Source organism: Lytechinus pictus, chromosome 11 (assembly GCF_037042905.1).
Source record: "Lytechinus pictus isolate F3 Inbred chromosome 11, Lp3.0, whole genome shotgun sequence".
Taxonomy (NCBI): Eukaryota; Metazoa; Echinodermata; class Echinoidea; order Temnopleuroida; family Toxopneustidae; genus Lytechinus; species Lytechinus pictus.
The window spans coordinates 24,596,866-24,622,455 of NC_087255.1; the positions used below are offsets into that span (position 1 = coordinate 24,596,866).

A 25,590-nucleotide genomic window follows, 5' to 3' on the forward strand; every position below is an offset into this window, starting at 1 on the left:
TTTGAAGAAAACAACACGAACGTGATTGGCTGATTTTTCGATCTATAAAAGTAACTAAGAAAATTAATTGTAGATTTATTTTAGATCTACATGTCCATTGTTCACATCATCAAAGATGAATGAGGGTTTCCAGTTTCTCACTGGTAGTAAAATTGGATGCATCATTTTGAATCAAACAAAAAGTCAGTATTTCAAGACTATATTTAATTTTATTATTTGTGACATCATATTGTTTTTCTTCAGATTTTGTCTTGCTGATTGAAGTGTAGTAACACCATGTTTAGCTTTGAAGGGGAATTTAGGAGGAAGCCAGTGGTTTCCATGAGAGGTGCAAGTAAAAAGGTCAGTATGTGTATTAGTAATTCTTTCAAGGTTATGTATCAGAAATTTTTCTTTGATTCCAAAGAAAAAAAATTCCCTTTATTACAAAATGTTTTCATCATTTGAAATTGCTTGTCTTCTGCACAAAATCAGGCATGTGTCAGCCTTTCTGCAGCATCTGTTGCCCATTCACAAAGCTTTGCAATCATAGTTAAAGAAATTTGCGATTGATTGCATTGACCACATTTCACAATCAAACATGAAAATCAATCACTAACCTTTGTGTTGTGGGACCTAGAATTCGCCCAATGTGATTGGAATAATTATTACATTGTGATGCTGAATTTGTACAAGTTGGGTCTTGAAATAAAGAAATAATGGGGTTATAAGAAAAATTGTTCAGATTCGTCAAAAGGATTTGAGGGATGAAAATGCATGAAGATTTAAGAATGTTTATAAATTCATCAAAATCACTTAGAAGGAATGTATGCTTTATTCACATTTCCTTTATTTTTCAGGAAATGACATCATCACTGCTGCAGAGAAACCAAGAGGAAAGACGAAAGAGAGAGGTACATTCCCTAACTTCATGTGATATTTTAGGGTATATTTTGCAGGGCTTAAATCAATACAGTGTCATCCAAGGCCTTGTATGGCCTTTTGATTTTCATATTTTTGTGCCCTTTTTATATTCCCTACTTGTTGTGTAGTATGAAAATGCAGTCTTTTGAAAAGGACCTTGCACTAAAAATTAAAAAAGGCCTTTTTTGAGTTCTTACCAGGTCATACGTACCTGAATATTTGAAAATGTAAACAACCCAAGTCTATCTCTTGGCCAAATTGAGATAGTTTGAGTTACTTAATGTATAAAAGAGCCCGTCTTATGGTTAATATACAACTCGGAATTCCACCCAAGTTTGCCGAGGTGAATGAAAAAAAATCCTCATTGGGCATTCACAAAAATCTTCTTTGGTTTTCCTTATTTACTGAAAATTAACTATCATGGAATTGAGTTGTTCTTATGTTTATATCATCAGTAAAACATTTAGGATTTTCTAGGGATGTTTTATTATGCATATGTCTGTTTTGTCAAACATTTACTTTAAATATTTTACTGCATGTGTGTTATTCCGTTTTGAATGTACAATACATTGTATGTATAATGTATTGTTAAAGTGTTTTTTATGTTTATATATAAAAAGAAAAAAAACTTTTCCCCTTTAACAGTATCATCATGCCTCTTTATGCTCTAAGGCTTCAAAATTCTGTCTCTCTTTCTTTCCACAGGCGGTTAGGAATCGACTTAGAAGTGCCATTAAAATACAGTCCTTTGTGCGGGGCGCCATCTGTAGACGGAAGCTGATGCGAGCCTACAGAGCGAAATGGGAAGACATGGTGAAGTCTGTCCAGCAAGACCATATTGAGAGCCAGTCACTTGATGCACTTCTCAGGCTTCTCATTCGGTTTTACAATGAACGAGAAGATGTTCAGAGATTGGTAAGTGCTCAGTAAATCAGGAGTATTTCTGAACGGGGGGACCAATAACATAACGATTGTGATTGATCACACAATTGATTTGTACACTTGAATATATATATAATGATCGATGTCATCAAGTTTAAAAATCAGCCCTACCATCAAGTGATAAGCTTTGTGTTACCTGGTCGTGGAGCCCGTTCATAAAGAGTTACAACTTTGCCATACTGGCAACTACCATGGTAACCTTGATTTTGATTGGCTGCTGAGCCCTGTTACCATGGTAGTTGCCAAAATGGCAAAGTTACAACAGTTGTAACTTTGCCATTCTGGCAACTACCATGGTAACCTTGATTTTGATTGGCTGCTGAGCCCTGTTACCATGGTAGTTACCAAAATGGCAAAGTTACAACAGTTGTAACTTTGCCATTCTGGCAACTACCATGGTAACCTTGATTTTGATTGGCTGCTGAGCCCTGTTACCATGGTAGTTGCCAAAATGGCAAAGTTACAACAGTTGTAACTTTGCCATTCTGGCAACTACCACGGTAACCTTGATTTTGATTGGCTGCTGAGCCCTGTTACCATGGTAGTTGCTAGAATGGCAAAGTTACAACAGTTGTAACTTTGCCATTCTGGCAACTACCATGGTAACCTTGATTTTGATTGACTGCTGAGCCCTGTTACCATGGTAGTTGCTAGAATGGCAAAGTTACAACAGTTGTAACTTTGCCATTCTGGCAACTACCATGGTAACCTTGATTTTGATTCGCTGCTGAGCCCTGTTACCATGGTAGTTGCTAGAATGGCAAAGTTACAACAGTTGTTACTTTGCCATTCTGGCAACTACCATGGTAACCTTGATTTTGATTCGCTGCTGAGCCCTGTTACCATGGTAGTTGCTAGAATGGCAAAGTTACAACAGTTGTAACTCTTTATGAAACAGGCCCCTGATCCTGCAGATTGTGCTTTGTGTTGAATCAAGTAGAATTTTACAGAGCCCTTGTACATTTTGTAAGGGTTGTTTTTCGGCATTTTGGAGACAAATTGCCCGTTTTATTCATTTTTTGTTTGCCTGTGGTATGAAAATTGACAGGAGTTTTCTGGGGGGCTACACATTGTTGATATATCACTTTGTCTAATACCCCGTATCCATATTTCACTAGAAAATTTGCAATAATTGATTTTGGCAGATAGATATGTGATACTATGAAAAATATTCCCTGTTGTCCATTTCTTTTGTTTGTGTGATAAGAAAGTGCAGAGTTGCCAACTCTTGCAGAATTTAATAAGATTGTGTTCTGATGTAAATTCAGTGTTTACTTCCCGATTGAATGACTGAGCGAAAACTTTTAACATGTTTTGTCTTGTAAGAAAGCATTTGGTTCAGCCATTCAGTTATTCACATTGTAATTTTTTATCTGATTGATATTCCGTAATGGTTGGCATTTCTGAAAGTGACCGTATTAATTTTTTTTATAATCCTACAGACCTGGTTGTGCCAGACTTTGTTGAAACACAGAGAGAAGAGTATCAACCTATTGAAGCTACAGCATCAGACTTGGCTCTATCAGACCATGCATATTCTAAGGCTTTGCTGTCGGTAAGTCATCTGGCATATATACGTAACACATGGTTGCAGTATACAGAATAAACTTGAAACATAAATGCTATGCTGGCACCCTCAAGCTTTTCAAAATTATTGTGAGTGCAAAATTTCAAAGTTGGAAATATCTGCTCCACTCCCCTCCTGGGCTTATTAGGGTTGAATGATTTGATTTGATTTGACTTGATTTCACTTGATTTATTGTGAAATAAACATAAGTTTGCCAATCATATTCAGCTTTTTCAATCATCATTGTTTAGTCATTCTGACTTGCCATTTAATCAGAGGGACGTAGGTATTAATCCCAGCCATGTCATTCATTTTCTTTCAACAAAAATTCATCCACCTTGTGCTGCACTCAACCCAGGTGTTGTATAGGAGTACCTGACTGGAATATTATTCATACCTTGAAATGGTTTTAAGCCACAACATGGCTAGCCTTGTTATATGCAGGGTAATGATGTCAACAGTGCCTTGAGCACTACTGATTGGATACATGTGCTATACAAGTTGCATTAGTAGTAGTTGTAGTAGTAGTAGTAGTAGTATTATTAGTAGTAGGGACAGTGATTTTCCGTTTCAAAAAATTGCCTTTTCCGTTTCAGAAAATCTCAAATTCCGTTTCAGCATGTCAGAAAACGGAAATTCAGTTTCCCCATAGACTTTGTACACACGGAAAAGTGACAATTCCGTTTACACATTGAATAGCAAAATCACAACACGTACACTCGCACTGGTCAAAATTTGTATCTGCTACTGTACCAACAACACAATTTAATCCGTTCTAATCGGATCTATGCGGGTGCATAAAATATTTTTACAAACCCATTTAGCATGCATACATCCTCACCTTTCACATAATTAGCATTATTTCACGGTGAAATGATATTTCATTGATAATTTTGGGTTTTTTTGGACATCGTTATCATCAGTCAACGGCTTTTGCCAATCCGCCATCTTGGATTTTAGGACCACGATATCGTGCTGTTACATCTTCAAACGTAGAGGGCAGCAACACATGACCGTGTAGTTGAACGATATGTGTGCATGTGAAGCCCAACCCGGCCGGCCGGGTACGGGTACGGTGCGGGGTACAATCGAGTGTGCTGATGTCGAGTGCAGTCACGATGTGTGAATTGTCATGATAGTAGCGAAGTGAGATAGTTTTTTCTGGGGTTTTGTGGCCATTTAATATTCTCATTTTGTTGTGATTTTGGAGTAATTTCTGTTGCTATTCTGTGTATTTTGAGGGAAAATACGTTTTCCGTGATTTTCCGTTTGAAATGCCACTTTCCGTTTCAAAAGGCCCTTTCCGTGAATTCCGTCCGTTTTCCGCGATCGCGGAAAATCACTGTCCCTATAGTAGTAGTAGTAGGAGTAGTAGTAGAAGTAGTAGTAGTAGGTAGTAGTAGGAGTAGTAGTGGTGGTAGTAATTTCCACATCTTTTCTGTCAATCATCGTTTTTCCCACCTTTTTTTGTCCTATTTTCAGTCTCCTGGAAGCACCTTCTTCTATCCCAATCACAATGCCCCTCCGAATGCTTGAAGTCTTTACGGATGTTACTACCTACACAAAGAATGGAATAGCCCTGGATGATGCAATAAAAACTGTTGCAGCCCTACAGATGTACCTGGTGCAAAATGGTACAGTATCTTGAAAAGCTCAAATTCCTTTCAATTAAATTCAATTGAATACATTATCAAACATCTTTTTTTATATATGATAAATTAAATCAAGGAACTGGTAATCATCTCACTATGGCGTCATGTCGCCAATTATTAATTGACTTCTTCAAGCGAATGGTGATCCCAATGAAGGGGATTTTCAGTTCCTCGATTTGATTTATCATATTAAACACGACTGGATAAATGAGAGGAATTTACATTAGTTTTAATATCTTTTTTATATCTTCACATTTCAAATTTTGAATATTATTCTTTTGGCTTTCTGCTTTTTATTAAAATTCTCACTCTGAAAATTATTTGAAAACGTTATTGTATATTTCCTGATGTCATGAATATAAAGTGTGCAATTCATTATAATGGGGGTTATGCTACGATGGTGAGTCAGATTCTCCTATAAGGAGATGCATAAGAAAAAAAAAAATTGTTGCTAATTACGATTCCCCTTTGTATAAATGAACTTCCATATGAGTTTTGATAGAAAATTTTGATCTAGATTTAAAAGAGAGCCAATAAGAATTTTTTGAAAATGTCCACTTTGGCTTGGAATTTGCCCAATGGGCATATTGCACACAAGAGAGGAAATTAATTATGATCCTGCATGTGCGGTAGAAGAGATGAAGGATATCATTTGGTCTTTGTGGTGTTTTCCTGAACAGGTTATTACAAGAATCTCAGAAGTTTTATCAATGAGAGACTGCCTCCTGGAATCGACGTATCACATCCACCGCCGATAGCTCAAACCAGCCTTGACCTAACCTTGAGACCTCTCAAGGTCACAGGTCAATACCCAGCCTACAAGGGTCAAAGGTCAGTAATTGGGAAAGATTATAAGGTGTAGTGCCCTATGTCTGTGCAGTGCTCCTTGTCAGTGCCATGTCACATGACTCGACGAGTCTATTTTCTCTATAACTGTCCAATATCATTTTGTATCCCCAATGTGCATGATATACTTAGTGTAAACTGTTAATGTACTGTAGATTTTGAAGTGTAATGCTTTAGAACTGTCTGAATGTCTATTCCAGTAGCTGAAATTGCCACAAATCCCGTGTAAGTGATTATTAGTCTTTTGTTAAAAGTTTTTGGTTTTGATTAATATATATAGCTATTAATAGCCATCATAAATTTTTGAGTCTTGTTAAATCTTATTTTCACAATTACCTGATAAATCTTTAAAGATAAACAAATGTAGTTGAAGCAAGTGCTGATTTTATGAGAAAGTCTGTAAAACCAAGTTCAATTGTCACCATATCATTATAGATCTAGATCTTGTACAATTACATGAACTTAACTTGAAATTGAAATCTAATGTGAAAAAACAAAATCATACTGATGATCACCAACACAGATAAGCACACGTGGGACAGTGTGTTATGTTTGCTTGGAAAAAGACTACATCTGGTTAAAATGCCATGCTTATTTTGCTGATTTCTCAGCAATTACACATTTGTTTGAGAATCCTTTGGTACATATTTCTTTATTGTACTTACAGACACATGGGTGTTCATTTCATTGGATTCATGATATCAAATTGATTTGAAATTGAACATCCTGGCATTTATCTTAAAAGCTAGTGTGCAGATGTTTATGCCTCTCTGGCTGCAAATGAAAAGTGGATAAAAACATTACCAAGAGTAGTAATTTAGGATTTATTTAAATCTTAATTTAAAACACAATTCTTTGCACCCTACAGAAATATAGCTTTGTGTTCCTTATGTCAAGAACTACTATGTCGGCAGTCTACTGATCAAATCAGTGAGTTCCTTATCCCTGCCTTGGCCCAGAGAGAGGGTGGTATACGGCCTGAACAGCTCCTTGAAGCCCTCTTACCATCACTGACCAATGATACTGATGAACACAATGCGCAGTTAGGGGTGGAGCCATCGCCATGGTTACTCTATGCCGTTATGACCATAGTAGGACCTTATGTCGGTGAGTTCAGAGAATTTGTATTTTATATCAATCAAATCTGAATAAACATTTGAATACTAAGTACATTCTGCTGTTGATATACATATATGATGGAGTTAGATTATCTTTACTCACAATTCCTTGGGAGTGACATCTATCTAGAAATATTTATTCTTAGGCACAATAGTCAAATTATATTATCTTTCTCACATTTCCTTTGGGAGCAACATAATACAGTGGTGCTCAAAAGTTAGTGAACACCAACAGAAAATGAACATATGTAAAGTGTTCAAGTTCTGCCATGTTTTAGATATTTAATTGTGAAGTCAGGTGTTAAAACATGACATTCAATAAAGTCTGTTTGTCTGGGTTCATCAAACATTGTAGCGTTGTCTCCATTCAATACTCAGCATCGAGAAGTGCGTTATGTTGTGTGGTTCACTATTAAACTTTTGAGCACAACCGTATAGCAATACTTAATTCTGAGGCACAATTTTATTATTGTAGCCTCCAGCTGCCACTTCCAAAGCTCAATGCATTCAAGGTATTAATCCTCTTGTGTATCCAATTACCTTATATATAAATATCCATGGTTTGTTGAATTGTACCTTGGTTAAATTTATTTAACTTGTTGCTTAATGCCACTGGGTGGGCCCTGTACAAAACCTATTAGAACAACAAAATTCAGAAGGCTACAGGTTAGCCAAGGTCCCTCTAAAATATAGTATATGCTCTCAATAAGCTTACATTTGATTATGCTTCCTTAGTTGGCAAGTGAGTAAACATTTCATCAAACTTTATTTTTATCAAAAGTATTTAAATTTTGCTCTTTTAGATCAGTTCCCTTCGGACCTTGTGATCCGATATCTACTTCTGCTGAAGATTCTCTTACCAACGTTACCGAGCGCTGAGAGGCTTCATCATATGCTTGCTGCTGATGAAGATTCTGATATGGAGGAGGATGATGTGAGGGATGTCGTAGAGGTGAGAGCTATGGAACAATTGGTTTGAGATCTTGTCGCTGATGTTAAAACACTGTATTGTGAAATTCAACCACAAAAAGTGGTTCCATGACATTTGCTGCAGCGACAATTGCTCCGATGGATAATCTGCACATTAAGTCGAATATAAAATCTAACCTGCAACACTAAATAAACCCTAACCCTTATCTTCACACTATTCTGAACCAAAAACTCTATTACAATCCTAAGTCTAACCATGTACCCACTGAGATATTAAGACTGGAGCAAATGCCGTATCACCAAGAAAACAATTTGGGCAACTAGAAAGCTGTATTTTTGAAGTATGGCAATGGTGGCAACTCATAATTTTTAGAAAACAGTTTCCTAAATTCCTGTAAAGAACTCTTTCTAGGCAAAAGAAGGTTGATACTTATATCATTACTATAAAATCAAGCTCTTTCTAAAAATCTGAAAACACCCCTTTTCAGTGCCAGATCACATTCCAAGGAACAATAAAAGTGAAGTTTCTCTTATCTCTGTTTTCAGTTTGGAAGTGCTTCTACCATCTCAGAGATACGTGAGCAGTGTGTAAGACAGGTCAACTCTCAAGCTCATGTCCAGTGTCTGATTGCGACAACGACGCAGGGCAACGTACCAGCCTTGACAGCTCTTTGTACTTTATGCCATTCGTTAATGGTGGATCATAAACTTCATGTACCAAGAACAAGGTAAAACGCCATATAAAGTCCTATAAGGTGTTAGAGAACAATTCATCAGTGGAGGTGGTGGTACACAGGGTTATTGCATCAATGTAAGCAGCATCAGTGGAAGTAAATTTGACCTGTTTTATAATTTTTTCCATATTTACATAAAGAAGCTGCATAATTAACAGCTTGTGATGTAAATCATGATACTGATTATTCCTTGTAAAATAAGATAGTTAATCACAAAAAAAAAAATTCTGCCACATAGCAGGGGCTGCTTAAGCGAGAGGGGAGGGCCCCCCCCCCCACTTTTTTCCAAAACCATGTACAAAAACATAAAAATGACCAGATGATTGTGATTTTTTGCATGGTCAGCCCCCCCCCCACTTTGAAAACCATTCCGCGGCCCCTGCATAGTGTTTCGAAATCCGTCCTGAATTTAAGTCAACTCGATGTATTTTGTATACGTTTGTTATGGTGCATATTTGTAATTCTTATGAGAACTACTTGTACTTCCCTTTTGATTCTTAGGTTACTCTACTCTCTTGCAATAAACAAGTCATTTTTGAGACATCTCTGGATTACACTGAGGAATGTATCATCTGTGTCAGTAACAGGGTGAGTATGCTGAACTACAATTAAGATGAATCAAGAATCTCACCATAATGGTACTGTGTGTGCCTTGGAATATATTATTTTGTGTACATACAGAATTTGCATTCAACTTCTACATGACATGTTTATGAACTGACATGCACTTTACAAACTGTAACTTTGGAACTGTATTGCCAGGCATCACAAATTTGGTCTCAAAAGGTATGTGAGATGTAAAAAGCAAGGGGTGCGGTGGTGGAGGCTAAATACACCTTCCATCCCAAGCCTGATACGGTTATGCTTGATTTAGTATTGAACTTAAATTTCTTGAAATGCCCCCTACAATAATTATAATTATAATAAGGTAATGGTGATAAAACTTGGGGTAATAGTATGTAGTGCTTAGAATCAATGTATTGAGCTCTACCATATTAGTAGCTCATATTACAGTATGTCCTTGTGGGCTGTAAAAAAAGAGTTAATCAAATTTATGTAGGGAGTAACTTAAGGTGAATAATGTATGCTAATATACTTCTAAAAATTAATATGGAGTTTCGAAGTGATTGCATTGCAAAAAAACAATTTTGATTTCAGCGGCGTTGATACTATATTTTTGCGTAGCATGATTAAAAAAACGTCAAAAAAAAAAAAATGATGGGAATCGGTCCGCTGGGTCCAAAGGTATGTTCTACAGAGTACCTATCTTTACATAATCCAACCTTGTATACGGTTGCAATAAAGATTGAATTGAATTTCCCTATTGAGAACGGTGTAAAACGACTTAGTTCTAAGCGGCTATGAACAAGGCCAATTTACATTGATTTCAGTGGTGCCTGTTTGGGCCACCATGAACAGATTCAGATTTTGTACATGGATTTTTTTCATCATGCTCTATCGAAATCTGATCCTGAAAATGCTGAAATGCACAAAAAGGAAATGGGGCACTTCTTGCTAGGCCTGGGACTTTTGGGTTTTTTTCTTTTCGGGTACCCGTGGTAATTTTCGGGCGGGTACCCGGGTACCCGAAAATCTTGTCGCTTGAAATATGACTAGTGGAAAAACCCCATAGGTGACGTCATCAAGCCAATGCGATGCAAGCCAATTTATGAATGAAAATATAGTAAGCATGCGCATTTCAAGCCTCCCGTGCCCCACGCAGTATTCCATCGAAACAAGTCTGCAATCCTCTGTCATCTCGTACCAAAATCGACCTAGAATTCCACTTTTCTATATTTCATATGAATTATAACAGGTATTCTCAGAGGATCTGTTTTCTCACCGATACCGCACAGGTAAGCAAATTTTTATTACTTCTTGCTTTTCCGTCAAAATCTTACGAAGTAGCGTCGATATTACATGTGTTCATGAGTTTGTAGAATCTATCGCTACGTGAACAAAGTCAATTGATTTCCGGGTTTCGGAGCGTCAAATGCGCCAGCCAATCACGATCGTGTTACCATTTTCGGTTTATGATGAACTGAAAATGGTAACAAGAACGTGATTGGCTGGCGCTCCGTATGCTCCGAAACCCGGAAATCAATTGACTTTGTTCACGTAGCGATAGATTCTACAAACTCACAAACACGATGCAATATCGACGCTACTTCGTAAGATTTTGACGGAAAAGCAAGAAGTAATAAAATTTGCTTACCTGCGTGGTATTGGTGAGAAAACAGATCCTCTGAGAATACCTTTCATAATTCATATGAAATAAAGGAAAGTGGAATTCTAGGTCGATTTTGGTACGAGGTGACAGAGTATTGCAGACTTGTTTTGACGGAATACTCCGTGGGGCTGAGGCTTGCAATGCGCATGCTTACTATATTTTCATTCATAAATTGGCTTGCGTCGCAGTGGCTGGATGACGTCACTGCGCTGCAAAAGAAACATGGCGACGATTGAACGATCTCAGTAACATCATCATCATTTGAAAAACTAGTATATTTATGGATATTTCGAGGGTAATTGGTGAGATTTAAAATGAAACTTGTGTACTTTTGTGATGAATTACAATCATGTCTTACACTACGCAATACAAATCAAATACATGTACGTTATACTGGTGAGCAATTTTCGGGTATCGGGTATTGATTTTTCTACCCGGGTACCCGAGGCTTCCGGGCGGGACCCGGGTCTCTTCTTGTACTCTATTGTAATTATTTTGTGACATTTTCAATGGCTTAGTTCTAAGCAGCTATGAACAAGGTCAATTTACATTGTTTTCAGTGGCGCCTGTTTGAAATCTGATCCTGAAAATGCTGAAATGCACAAAAAGGAAATGGGGCACTTCTTGCTCTCTTCTTGTACTCTATTGTAATTATTTTGTGACGTTTTCAATGGCTTAGTTCTAAGCAGCTATGAACAAGGTCAATTTACATTGTTTTCAGTGGCGCCTGTTTGAAATCTGATCCTGAAAATGCTGAAATGCACAAACAGGAAATGGGGCACTTCTTGCTATCTTTTTATACTCTATTGTAATTATTTTGTGACGTTTTCAGATGCATCTTACAGTTATCCATTGAATTGTGACTGATTTTTTTGGTGATTCTTCTTAATGATCTACAGGTCACGTATCCCTTTGCTACAGACGATATCTAGAGGGATTGATCTTCCATCGACTGACATCAATCGTATCATCCCTCTTCTATCCGTCTTCTGCTCTCTGTTTGGTCATCTTCTGATGTCTCTCCATGACTCCGAGTTCTATGGTGATGATGCAGGTATGATGTTGAATAAAAGAAATATACAAGTATCAAGTAGATTATAAAACGGCCATTTTGATAATTGAATCATGTTGTATATCAGGCAGTTCATGTTGAATAACATGAAATAGCTGTTTCTAACTCACCATGTGGGCTCCTAGGGGAAATGTGACTGCATCATTACATATAATTTAAAGGCTTGGTCCCACTGCACTTGCGGATGTAAAACGGAAATCTTGCCATCCGTTGGAAAACGTTATGTATCCATTGTGTACTCTTTGCATACGTGTTTCATACGCTCTATATCCATTGAGCATCCATCCACTGTGATTTCATTGTCCATCCATTTTGTCTATTGTGGGGAGCGGATGAAAACTGATGGAGCCACCCCCGAATTCTTGCTTGTCCACTGTATCCATTATGAATACGTTTTGTGTCCGTCGGCCAGTGGACCAGGCCTTAATCTTATCTAATTTAGTCATGTCCTTTCAATTCATTAATACAAATGACAGATACGAATCGGAACAGTCTGATGCCGTTCTCACGTGACGAGCTGGTCCAGATGAGCATGGCTCTACGAAATACCTGCCTGGGAATGGTAGAGCTGGCCTACCCAGAGACTACCCCATCGGTCACTTCTGACTACTCCCTAGCCATGGCCAGTATAGGGGTCAGACAAAGGGTTGACCCTAAGAAAGCAGAAAAGGTCATGGCAACATGGCTTCATGTCTTTAAGGTGAGTCTAAAAAGTAAAGTAGATTACTGAAGCGATGATGTCCGAAAAACTTGGGGGGATGTATTTCAGCGTTTTTTATACCATATCTTTGCGTGGCATGATGAAAAACATTCACATATTTTACCGAAATGTCAAGAGCCCGTCCATGGTGGCCAGGCCTACCCTGCCCACCCTCCCCCCCCCCCCATGGACAGAGACCAAGCTCACCCCCCCCCCTTGGACAGCGTAATAAGCTATTATGGAACAATCATGCGCAAATCCCTCAACTTTTGTATAAAGCACTATATGTGTATTAAATCCAGCCAATTGTAGGCTCTTCATACAAGTCCTTAATATACACATCTGTCATGCCCATCTGAATGCTATTTGTGTTGTTGATTTTGGATCTGATGTAAGATTGAATCTGAAATAGAACAAAGCTTTTTTTATACAAAAAAGAATCTGAATTAGGAAGGGTTGTAATATTGGTTGGGATCATTCATCCTTTGATTTCCTGTATTTCTTTTTTCTTTGTCAGGTAACAACTCAACTAATAAAGCAGCTCCACTCTCGTGACATCAGACGCTCTTTCTGCCCACTCAACCATTGGCTCGCTCCAAATGTCCATGTCCTAACTGAAAGGGTATGTGACTTTCATTATTAGATCATGCTATTCCTTAGGAGACTTTATTGCAAAACACCCTTCCCAACAAAAAATAAAACCTGATGGAGATTAGGATTTTAGATTTATATTAGATTCATGTATATTGATGGTGATCAGGGGAGCATTTCATTACAGGATATGTCAGACGTTTAACCTGGCAAGTCTCATTCTATCCAACAGTTACATGGTAACAGTGTTTCTCAGCCAATGAAAATCGCACAAAGTTATCAGAACAACTTGTCAGACAAAAATGTTGATGTATTGCTCCTCAGGGTCTCCTAAGACATATGATAGCAATCAATAAGCTAAATGGCAATGGCCAATCATATTCATTGTTGGATCTGCCCTTTGTTCAATACACTGAACAGGAACCAATCAGTATTGTCCTTTCATATTTGCAAATCCATCACAAAACTCTGTGACATAGGCCCCTGATTAGAGTATAAGTATTTCGATAAAAAATTAAATGTGTGGCATATTTTAGATCTGGCTTTAACCAAGACATAAATTTTTAATTGTGTAATCTAATTGATCTAGATCATGGCCTACATGTTCAAGGCTTGTCTTATCAATACCATTAGAGAAGCAATAAAGAGATTCATAGATAGTTACCTCCACAAATAAAAAATATTCCTATCAACGATCCTTTCATCCGTGTATCTTAACGTTCACTAGTCACGAGGGGTCAGGGGTCATGGAGGAAGAATGTACCGGCCGAGGAGACTGCAGCTGTTGGCCCAGCCCAACCCAGAGGATGAAGAAGGTCCTCCACCGTCCACCCACATGGCTAGACGACTCGTCATCCTGGCCGAGATGCCCTTTGTAATACCCTTTGAAGAAAGAGTTCAGGTAAGATTTCCTACTTTGAGAAAAGTTACGTAATATTTTCATAAAAGACACAAAAAAAATGTCAGTAATGTTCACTAGTATGTATTACCTGGGCCCCGTAATATAAATCATAGCCATTAATCGTGGGACTGATTTGTATAATTGTTGGACTGTTTCAAAGGTTATAAGTATGAAAAACATGTGAATGACTATTCAAAATGATGTATATTATATGTTTATAAGATATTGATGTGGATTCTTGTTATTTGACGAACCATCGTCATCTCAGAAGCATGATTGGTCGTTATACTTTACTCATAACTGCTCATCATTTTTATAAATAATGAAAAACCCCCCAAAATCATTATTTATAAATAATGGAATGTTGAACTACTATTATTAATAAATAATGAGCCTGTGCCTATGAATGTTTTTAACAGAAATATTGCGCAATATAAATGCTGTGGATCATCCTCACATGTCATTAGTAAATCAACCCGTTAGACAAAATATATGACCGACTTTCTCATATTATAATTCATAATATTGGCCTATGGCAAGATACACACTGGGATTAACCTTGATCCCAGCCATGGCATAATTTCCTTCAGCAAGAAATCAATCCACAATTGCCTGCACTCAACCCAGGTGAGGTAAATGGGTACCAGCAGGAAGTAATTCCTCAAAGAGCTGTGAGCACTGGAATCGAAAGCCCAGCATAGCTTGGGTAATGCAGTAGCGCCTTGTAACAGGGTGGATATTTGCGCTATATGAATACCCGATGTCATATTATTATTATGAAGGACATTTCCCCTTTAATACCATAAGATGTTGCCTTGTTTCAGGTATTTCGAGATTGGGTATTGGCCGATAAACAGGATTCTCAGGGGGAATTTGCTGGTTTTTTACCGGGCAAGGCCATTGACATCATTATCAGGAGAAACTACATCTATGAAGATGCTTATGATAGGCTTAGACCAGAGAATGGTGAGTTCTTCTGTCTCCTACATTCTTCTTATTCTTCTGGAAGTCTCATTGAAGGTTTATAAGGTTGATAGTATTTTATTTATTGTCCAAATGAAATGAATGGAAATTTGCCTTCGAACTGTTTTGAACATCAATTGTCATATCAAATTACAAGTGCTGTGAAGATTGCATTCCATAGACTGTTGCATATGTTTAAAGGTCAAGTCCACCTCAGAAAAATGTTGATTTGAATCAATAGAGAAAAATCAGACAAGCACAATGCTGAAAATTTCATCAAAATCGGATTTTGATGAAATTGTCCTTTAAGGATGAATTCAGGATTTCATTAAAGAAGGGACACAGAGAGTGCACCAATTTTTCGCACCTAAATGACACAATTGTCTCAAAACAAACTTGACAAGCAGGAAATATTGATATATATATAGGAAATATTTGATTTGATTTATTGTTGTCTACTGCATTCATAACATTCGTATATGATACATTTTTCATTACATAACAAACATAAAATATTGGTTGGGGACTTGGGGGGGTGGGCGGCATGAATCAAAGAAAAAATGGACTTGATAAAAAGGCATTCTAAACAAATATGATCTACTACCAAATAGTTTTAATTTCTCATGAGATGGTTGGCACAACGCACATATCTGAATCCATTCCATAGCTCAAAATCTTCCTTGTACATGTGAAACTGTGATCGTTGAAACTTATCATCATTCATTCAAAAGCTTCTTTCAATTCTGCAAATATGAACTTTGTAATAAAATATGATATATTCTTTATTCTGTGGAATAAATAAGTAAGAAAGAAAAAAGGAACATGATTAGTTATTTTATGTAATAAAATACACATTTCACTGTATTCATTTGTATATTAAAATGTACAAAAGATCAGCAAAAGCTGTTTTCATCAATGACAAAAATGAAATAAAAATCACAATTACGATTGTGAACATCAATTTTATAATAATATTGTCGAGGCAGTTTATAGTGAAATAGATATTATTTAGGAATTGTTACTACATAAAGGATTATGTTTAGATGTAAAATGTTGATTTACAATTGTACATGAATGTCTATGAATACTGCCTGATATTTTCTCAGATGTTAACAAGTAAAGAAGAAAGATATCTCAATCCCAGTTTTATATAACATATCAAATAGAGGTTAAACTGTGACCTGCATTCCTCATTGTTTACAACTTGATAGTATATTTCACTGGCTCCATCAACATAACTTGCTTGTCAGTTTCATCCTGTCTTGGAGTAGATTTCACCATTTGATTGACAGGTGGAATGTTGAATCAACATCTGCTTGTTGATTTCAGGCTTTCAAAATTCATCCCTAGTAAATCACATCATGTGGTTAATTGACATTTATGTCTTTGTAGATTATGATTGAAGTCTTGATTGAAGGTGACTTTCAAGAAAGTGCAATTGGAATGAGTTGGGACAGGTTGAACTAGTTGCAGCTTAATCTTTTCTCCCCCAATAATGTATAACTCTGAAACTTGTAACCGTAATTGTAAACAAGTTAGTGCTTTTGTGGAGAAAAACAAAATTTGAATACTCTTCCTTTCACCCTTTATTCATTGGTTTGTACAGAATTTTAAAGTTTCATTGAATTTAAGAAGTAAGAAATTGTCATTCAAGTGCAGTATGAATGTCGATTGTAGTGGTATATATTGGAGATTGACCCGATGATAAATATGAATAGTGATGTATAGGATAATTTTTATTTTCTTTTGTATGTGTTACCATGTTACTTGTGCAATGTTTATATCAACCAATGGTACAATTATTCATTCCCTGCATTCAGAGCCTGATTTTCGGAAAAAGCTCCGAGTGACCTTGAAGAATGCCCAGGGGTTGGACGAGGCTGGAATCGACGGTGGCGGTGTAACCCGGGAATTCTTGACACAGCTTATGATGACAGGCTTTGATCCAAACAGAGGGTTCTTCAAGACGACGACAGACGAACTGCTATATCCAAGCCCGCAGTCGCCCATGCTCATGGAAGACTTCACCAAACATTACTACTTCATTGGAAGGATACTAGGAAAGGTTGGTATCAAGTTTGGATATATGTGATAGTTTCTTTTGTTACTTTTGAAGTTTTTAGTTGTTTTGTCCAGCAGAATTTGCCCCTTATGGTCGGCACGAAATGACAACTTTTATTTAAATCTGAAAGTCGATAGACACCTTTCCCAAGCTTTATTGCGTTATTAGCAGTATACTAAGAAAAGTCTGTGTCTACATTTTAGAAATTTGCTTTAACTTCTGTTAAAAGTTCTGTGTTTTGCAGTAATTTTGTTTGTGCTAAGATTTGTTCTCAATGCAATTATGGAAGATGGAGCAGTAGAAATAGATAGTTTCACTTCATAATGTAATTGAAATTAAAACAATTGACTTTCTGAATAGGTCAGATTTTAGAATATATTAACAAATTGATTTTCTCTGCTTTTTTTTCCTTTATAGGTGCTGTATGAGAACTTGTTAGTGGAGATCCCCTTTGCTAGTTTCTTTCTCTCTAAGATTTTAAGCAGACATACCAATGTTGACATCCATCATTTAGCTTCTCTTGATCCTGTTATGTACAAGTAAGTAATAGTTGATTAGTTGATCCATATTACCAACACCATTGGGAAAATTTTGGTTGCATATTTACTTTTCATTGATATTTCTTTGATATTTCATTAATTATTTGATTGCTTTCTTTGTAGGTTATGTTCATCATTTTTTTGTGAGATATTACAAGCATGTTGTTGATAAATGAATTATCTTTGTGTGAAATTGAGACCAAAGGTCATAGAGGTAATTATGCATTTATTCCACAAAATATAGTTTTCTTGTGACAACCATTGTGGGCTTCATTCCAAACTGGGCTCATGTATGCATTTGATAATTTTTTATTTTATTTATTTATTATTTTTTTGGGGGGTGGTCTAAAGTGGAAGGTCGCACAGGTCATTACATACATCAAATTATCCTGTTCTTGCGTTAAAAAAAGTGTTTGATGGATCATCTTCAACTGAGGTTCATGTATGCATATTGGCAAGAAGATGATATTAGATTTTGGGGATCATAAAATCAACGGACACAAAGGTCATTGGAAAATTTTAGAAGTTTTGTGTTTAATGGATTTTCTGTTTGACATTGGGAGGTGTGTATTTTGACAGCGTGCAGTTGAGATTGATTTTGCTTTTGTTTTGATGTAAATTTGCATTTTAGATGAACAGGCTGTCAGCATTCACTCAGTGGTATTTTTAGATTTTTGTTACCAGGCATCGTTAATTTTGTTCTAATGATTTTTTTTTTGTTCATTTACTTAACTTCTAGGAATCTGCTGTTTCTAAAAGATTACAGGGGAGATGTGTGTGACCTTGGATTGAACTTCACCGTTATGGATAATGACTTTGGCGAGGCTCAGGTACTCAAACTATACAATATTGTTCAATTCAAATCACTTTTTCAGGAAACTTTTCACCAATGAGCACAATTCATTCTCGAGCAGACCTTGCTTACAAGGCATTGAAATTAGTTTTAACTCTGGGGATGAATGTGCATATTCTTATTAATGGTAGAAATAGTGAACATTTTATAAGCACAAAAAGATTTATGCCTGACTATATAAGATTTGCATTTGATTTACAGTACTGTTGCATGTATAGTGTACCTGACTAATTGGTAAGATTGTAAGTGTGCACGCTCTGCTGTTTCTTCATCAATAAGACTTATTTAAAATATGCCTTCAGTAACTCATTTTCAATGGAATTATGCATGACATTTAAGAAAGAACTTTTAGTGAAACAATCGATTGAATTCTATTATGATAATATTGTGCTTTCATGGTAGTTATTAATTCAATGTTGCAATTATTTTTTGTATTTCTCTTTATCCCTTCACCCCTTTTCTCTTCCCTCTCCCCCACCCTCTCTTCTAATCTCAATCCTATCTCTACCCAACTGCCCCCTCTCTCTCTCTTGTAGGTCCATGATCTAAAGCCTGGCGGATCTGAGATCCCTGTTACAGCATCTAACAGGATAGAATACATACATCTGATGGCCGACTTCAGGCTCAATAAACAGGTATGGTGTCCCTAAAATTTACAGAAAATTTTAAAACATGACCAATATAAATGTACATAAACATATTTTAAGTGATAAGCTCTTGCAGCAAACAAGTAAAGGCAAGAATTGATTTAAATAATATATAGATTTCTAACATGACATTTTAACAAGAAAGTCTCGATTATGTGTACTAGTTTGCGAAAGACCAATTTATTGTCATGATAAATTTATCCATTTATCAACCGCCTTCTATAACCATTCATATATTTTGTGTGCACAATTTTATTTTTCGAGGAATATTGCAGCAATGAGCAGTAGATATGCTCACTTTCTAGATGAACAACAGTTACATTCATTTCCCACCCGGAACCCATTTACTCATGTGGAGAGTGGCAGTGTGTAGATTGAGGTCATTCCAAATTACTTAAGTGGTGCATGTGGTGTTATGAAAACACAAGAGTCCTTTGATTTCAAGGCTAGAGTCAACACTTCTATGGAAGACTTATTACATCATGAATAGAGAACCGAAGTGATGACGTCACAAAAAAACTTTATTATTGGCCTAGTTCTAAATGTTAGGAACCAGGCCAATAATACATCGACTTCAATGGGGCTAATTATGCATTCATGAGGTTATATCTTGGGGCCCCTTGGACCGATTCCCACCAAATTTGGGTTGTGGTGGTTTTTTATCATGCTCTACCAAAATTTGGTATCGAAAACGCTGATATGCAAAGAGTGAAAATTGATGACGTCACGCTTCGATACTCTATAGGTAGTTTATTCATCGGTTAATATTCAACATCCTTTTATCTCAGATCCGGCCCCAAATCCTTGCCTTCCGTCAAGGTCTGTCGGATGTCATCGACCTCGAGTGGCTACGCATGTTCAACCACCAAGAACTCCAAGTCCTCATCTCTGGTGCCTCGATGCCCGTCGACGTCGACGACCTCCGCCAGCATACCAACTATTCCGGGGGTTACAAGGATGACAGCCCTGTCATCAAGAACTTCTGGCGAGTGGTGGAAGGTTTCACCAACCCTCAACGGAGACATCTGCTTAAGTTTGTGACGAGTTGTTCGAGGCCACCTCTCCTTGGTTTCAAGGTTTGTTCAAAGGAATTACAGTCAATCGTTTTTATTGAGTTAACATAAAGGTGATCATGGCTTCATGGACAGGTTCTTTTTGGGCAAGGTTTTCATGCAAATGTACACCCAAGAGCCTCATTGAATACTACTACTAATAATGCTACTAGTAATAGTAATAATGGAAATTTTTTCTTTATTCGCGGTAGCGACATACTTATGAAAGGCCATTCGTTACCCTTCTCCAATCTACATGCCGAGCTCTTAGCAAAATGACAGAAACCCAATTGTTTATAACTCTTCATTATGAATTGGCCAGGTGTTGTTTGATAACATTTATTTCACTGTGTAGGAATTTGGAGGAGATTGCAGGGTTGTGTTTTAACATTAATTCACTTTTTTTTGTTATTCCCACCCTCTGCAGGAACTGTATCCAGCTTTCTGTATCCATCATGGCGGCAGTGAGCTAGATAGGCTACCCACAGCAAGCACCTGTATGAACCTTCTCAAGCTACCAGAGTTCGGCAATGAGGAGACTCTAAGAGAAAAACTGCTTTATGCCATTGAATCAGGAGCTGGCTTTGAGCTGAGTTGAGAGCAAAAAAAAGGACTTTCAAAGTCGGTGCGACATCAACTTTCATGGGGAATGGATTTTTATTTGCTGTCCCCAGACTTTGTAAAAAGCATTGGAAATAAAAGACATCTTTTGGGGAAAGCAAATACAGTGTACCAGCGAGGAATCTTTGATCAAGTCACATTAGCGTCAGTCTGCAACAGTGTCAGGTTAAGGAATGTGAGATAATTACTTTATCATTTGGCGTTTTCTAATTGCGTGATACCTTATCTACCATAAGGTTGACCATATGTGATTTATATCAGAATGGTGTCGGAATTACCAAGGAAAGCTGAAGCCCACTGACCTTAAGTGAACAACTAAACTATGCACACAGGATTGTGTGGAGAAGAATTATCTACTAGTATACCTTCGAATCATCAGCTGAACTGGAGAGAAAAAATGGTCCTATGCCATCGAAACAGGGTGTGGCTTTGAGCTGAGTGCAAGAAAGACTATTAGAGAAAAATCAAATTCTGTAGGATCAGGCGCTCAGCTGTGTACATAAAGGACATTTGAGTTCAAAACAAGCTACATTGTATGCAATCAACATTAACCGGTGTGTTGGCTCAGTTGGTAGAGCGTCCGTCTCACAACCAGGAGGTTGGGAGTTCAAACCCCGGCTGCATCAGACCAAAAGACGTTAAAAGATGGGAGTTGCTGCTACCCTGTTTGGCGTTCAACGATTAAAGGGATAGAGCCTCGTCGATCTGGCGCTGCACAGCGGCTGCCGGGCCCACGATCAATAAAAGCAAATTTTCGGAGTATTTCATTTCATGTCTATTTCGAACAATAAAATATGGATTTTCATTTCATGCCACTGGGCCTGAGCACAAAAGAGATATTGAGAAGGACTGCCTGAATCTATACCAATGAATCATCAGAGTGCACAAATGGTTGCAAAGACATAAAGTATGGTTTTATGCAATTGAATCAGAAACTGGCTTCCAGCTTAATACCAAAAAGCTTTTAAGAGCTGGCTTTTTACTAATTTGATTCCAAAATTGAGAGCTGGCTCTGAGCTGAGCCGAGTGTAAATGAGTTTCCTGAGAAAATATATCGATGTACTTTTGATCAGGAGCTGGATCTTAACTGCTCCAAGTCCAAAAAATGAGAGCTTGCTTGGAGCTTGCTTTGAGCTGAGCTGGATGCAAAATGAGTTTGAAGAGAAAATATAGGTATAACATTGATTGGGAGCTGGCTTTCTAGTGATCAGAGAGAAAAAAACAGCAGCTTTTAGCTGAGCTGAATGCAAAATTAGTTTAAAAGCAAAATATGTCTATAATAGTTATCAGTAAAACAAAGAAATGCATAATACGTAAAAAAAAAACCAATGAAATATATAAGGAAACATTTTATACCAATTTGTTATCTGTTCATTTGATCAGAATCCCATAGAGTCTCTAAAACAAGTCAGGAGTTCACAGGTATTATTTATCAATTGACAGCCAAAATATACTTTTATGCATTTTACCATAATTACATGTAATCAATGTAGAATAAAATGAATACCGTAAATGTAGTGTAATTTAGGTATTTGACCCAATAGATTATTTTATACCATCATGCCAATTTATGTTGCAATCACGTGATCCATGGCCAAGAATGGGGGGGGGGGGCTTAACGTTCCCTTTGGCTAAAATCTGAGGAGGATGTTGAGGTTAAAGGTATTGTTTAACTTTGTGAGCAGCCGATTAAAAAAATTATCAAACCAAGATGAAACATGTGTACAAGTGCATGTATTAGAACTAATAAACCCTGAAAACAACCATTATTGAGAATGAAAAGCTAAAACTACAAGGCAAACCCCGATTTCGTAAATAGGCGTCTTATAGACGCCTAAATAGTACACATAAGTGTATGGGATGAAATTAAGATGGTGTTTTCGGTCACTTTATATTTCAATTTTTGAAGCACTACATAATTATTTTCAAACGCAATTTTTTCTGGGCTTCATTTTTGTAACATATCACAGACACAGGTGACAAGTGTGACCTTCTAGCTCAGATTTTTTAAAAGTCAAACCAATGTTAACCAATCACTTTAAAGTATTTTTGAAAATCCCTAAATTTTGGCTATGACATATTTTGAAGGGGACTTCATGACCAAAGTTGGATTAAATACCCAGCATCTGATATTTGATTTCATCATTTTTAAACTATATCATATTTCCTCCTCATTCTTTTCTTTAAAAAAATTTCATGACATCTTTGAAATTTACATTTTGGTTATTTCCCAGGTCATGGTCTGCATTACGTTTAGTACCTTTGTTCAATCTATTCCGGCTCACAGAGCCCGGGGATACATGTACCAATTATTAAAATATTTGCTGGTCGTTCATTCAATCCATTATTTACTCAATACTTCCTCATACACACAAGCAGCGCCACTCAATGGTAGTATTCTAACTATTTAGGAAAGAATATTTTTTTATTGTTATTCAGAGTGCACTCATTTTTTGTACGGATTCTTTCATTTGAGGGGAGGGGGTGGTGGGCTGTTGAAGGGGAGCTGGTATAGCTTCTTATATATGCTAGTTTTCTTTAAATAAGGAAATAGGAAGTCTAATATATTCAAATATATTATTAGTTATGTACTGGAACTCGGATTTCAACAAATTAATTTTACATGAACATTTTATTTGAATTATTGGCATTTGGCAGCCATTAGATGTTTGAACTACATGTATAATTAACGTTAACATGTATTAAGTTGATGATGTATTTATACTTGAGGATTCTACTTTACATATCCAGACCTCATTGTAAGCTACTGTTACAAGCTACTGAGATCCTGTAATTTAATTGGGAGAAGGTGGTGACTGAAGAAGACATGGACAATGCAAGTGGTGGATGAGAGTAGGAGAACTGGGTTGAGGGAGAAGGATGCACTGAAAAGCATAAAATGGAGTGCCAGGTTAATCCGGCCAACCCTGTAATGGGGGACTTAACCGGGATTTAAAACCTGGATGACTTACTAATTGGCTAAGAGCAATTTTATTAGGATTTTCATTGTTTTGTATAATAGTTTATTATTAAACAAGACTGAGGCCAAGTTTAAGTGGAAATTTACACAGGCAATATTATTAATTACAGTACATGTATAAGCTATACTTTCTTGATCCATGCAACCGGAGCCCTGTTATAATGAGACTTGATATTAATTCTTTGTCTATTAGAATCCCAGAGCTGGTGGATTATGTTCAATGTTAGTGTGGCTAACCATAAAATGATTTATTTTTATTTCAGCAATGATTTCAATGCATTGTGTTAATGCCCCCTAAAACAAAATGATCAATGAAATGATGTTTGGTACCAGGAATTCTGAAAATGGCACAAAGTGAAGAAGTGCTTGAATTTTTTTGACTGGCATTTATCAACAGTTATTTGATCATCGATTCAGCTTCCATACTTTGTTTGATTTTTTAATTTATAGTCTTCTGCTTAATATATTTGCACTTGTTAAGTGTCAGTCAAAGATTTCAAATGATAAAATGATAGATAAAGAATATCATACAAGTTTTATCTAGATCAAAACGTATACTGGTAGTGTATTGCTTGCTGGCAAACCAATAGCTGTTATTTTTGTTTGAAAATATGTGCATATGAATGATATCTAATATATTATATTTATGTTACCCTATGCATAAATTTGTTTATGTTTTGTATGAGTTTCGTCTATGATTCTGTCAGTAAATGTGTGACTTGTAAAAGGCATATTGGGTATAAATTGGCACACATGTTAACACTAGGTGAGGAACAAATTATGCCTATTGTTTTTCTAACATTACTAAATGAAATTATTTATTGGGGTGTAAGATCTTGTAACACTTTTAATCTACAATACCTATTTACAAATTGACTGAAAGATGATAAGAATTTCAAGGGTATTTCATCAGATGGCTTTTAATCAAAGTATTGTTTCATAATATCCAAGTCCTTTAGAAGCGCAAAGAGACGTTATTCATTATGTGTTATGCGCTATACAAGAACGGACTATTATTATTATTGATTCTACATACATGTATATCCTTATAACAGAAAATGCAGAGCAATAATAGGTTTGTCCTTGAAAAATAAGTTTTTAAATGGTTAGCTGAAACCCAAATGTTCTCATTCTAATTGAATTAGTCAGGAGCATATAAAGTTTATTTTGTACAAAGTGTTGAAGGCACTTTATTAGTTGTTCGATATTTTTATTTTAGATTGTTCACTCTATTTTTAGGATAATAATTGACTTTTGCCCATGGGATGATGTACTGTACATGTATCCTACTGAATTTTATTATTTTTTTCAAATTTGTTTTTCAGTACTTATATTTACGTTTACACTCTAATTCTCTTTACATATTATTTATAATTGTATTAAAGAATGTACAATTGATCAATATTTGTTGTATATGAATTTGCATTGAATATTGTATTGAAATACAGTCATTTGATTTAATTATTTGATTGTTTTTTGCAAGAAGTATTTTGTTGTATGCCTCCGATAACATAAAGATAAGTACAGGGTTCCCAACCCATCAGGGAAATCTTGGAAAATTATTTTCTTTCCAGTCAGGGAAAAAGCAGGGAATTTGATAAGAAAATACAGGTGAGGGAAAAATGCCTCAAATGAGGGAAAAATCAGGGAATTTTGATCGGGCCAAAAGTCGAAAGCTCAGTAGTCA

At 36.4% G+C, this 25,590-nt stretch overlaps 1 protein-coding gene across 1 annotated transcript in view; it reads left to right on the plus strand.

The window, feature by feature from the left end:
• LOC129271064 (ubiquitin-protein ligase E3C-like) overlaps positions 1 to 25,367 on the plus strand; it is a 31,198-nt gene extending 5,831 nt beyond the window's left edge. The window contains exons 2-23 of the mRNA XM_064106182.1: positions 244 to 342; positions 840 to 893; positions 1,609 to 1,818; positions 3,288 to 3,400; positions 4,895 to 5,046; positions 5,745 to 5,895; positions 6,779 to 7,017; positions 7,832 to 7,980; positions 8,505 to 8,686; positions 9,194 to 9,280; positions 11,822 to 11,976; positions 12,471 to 12,694; positions 13,212 to 13,316; positions 14,013 to 14,186; positions 15,011 to 15,152; positions 16,970 to 17,214; positions 17,629 to 17,750; positions 18,490 to 18,580; positions 19,140 to 19,238; positions 20,039 to 20,326; positions 20,730 to 22,585; positions 22,968 to 25,367. Coding sequence (XP_063962252.1) covers positions 277 to 342; positions 840 to 893; positions 1,609 to 1,818; positions 3,288 to 3,400; positions 4,895 to 5,046; positions 5,745 to 5,895; positions 6,779 to 7,017; positions 7,832 to 7,980; positions 8,505 to 8,686; positions 9,194 to 9,280; positions 11,822 to 11,976; positions 12,471 to 12,694; positions 13,212 to 13,316; positions 14,013 to 14,186; positions 15,011 to 15,152; positions 16,970 to 17,214; positions 17,629 to 17,750; positions 18,490 to 18,580; positions 19,140 to 19,238; positions 20,039 to 20,326; positions 20,730 to 20,900 — 3,219 coding nt within the window. The 5' untranslated portion in view covers positions 244 to 276 and the 3' untranslated portion in view covers positions 20,901 to 22,585; positions 22,968 to 25,367. The remainder of the gene's footprint in view (positions 1 to 243; positions 343 to 839; positions 894 to 1,608; positions 1,819 to 3,287; positions 3,401 to 4,894; positions 5,047 to 5,744; positions 5,896 to 6,778; positions 7,018 to 7,831; positions 7,981 to 8,504; positions 8,687 to 9,193; positions 9,281 to 11,821; positions 11,977 to 12,470; positions 12,695 to 13,211; positions 13,317 to 14,012; positions 14,187 to 15,010; positions 15,153 to 16,969; positions 17,215 to 17,628; positions 17,751 to 18,489; positions 18,581 to 19,139; positions 19,239 to 20,038; positions 20,327 to 20,729; positions 22,586 to 22,967) is intronic.
• Positions 25,368 to 25,590: the final 223 nt, after the last annotated feature.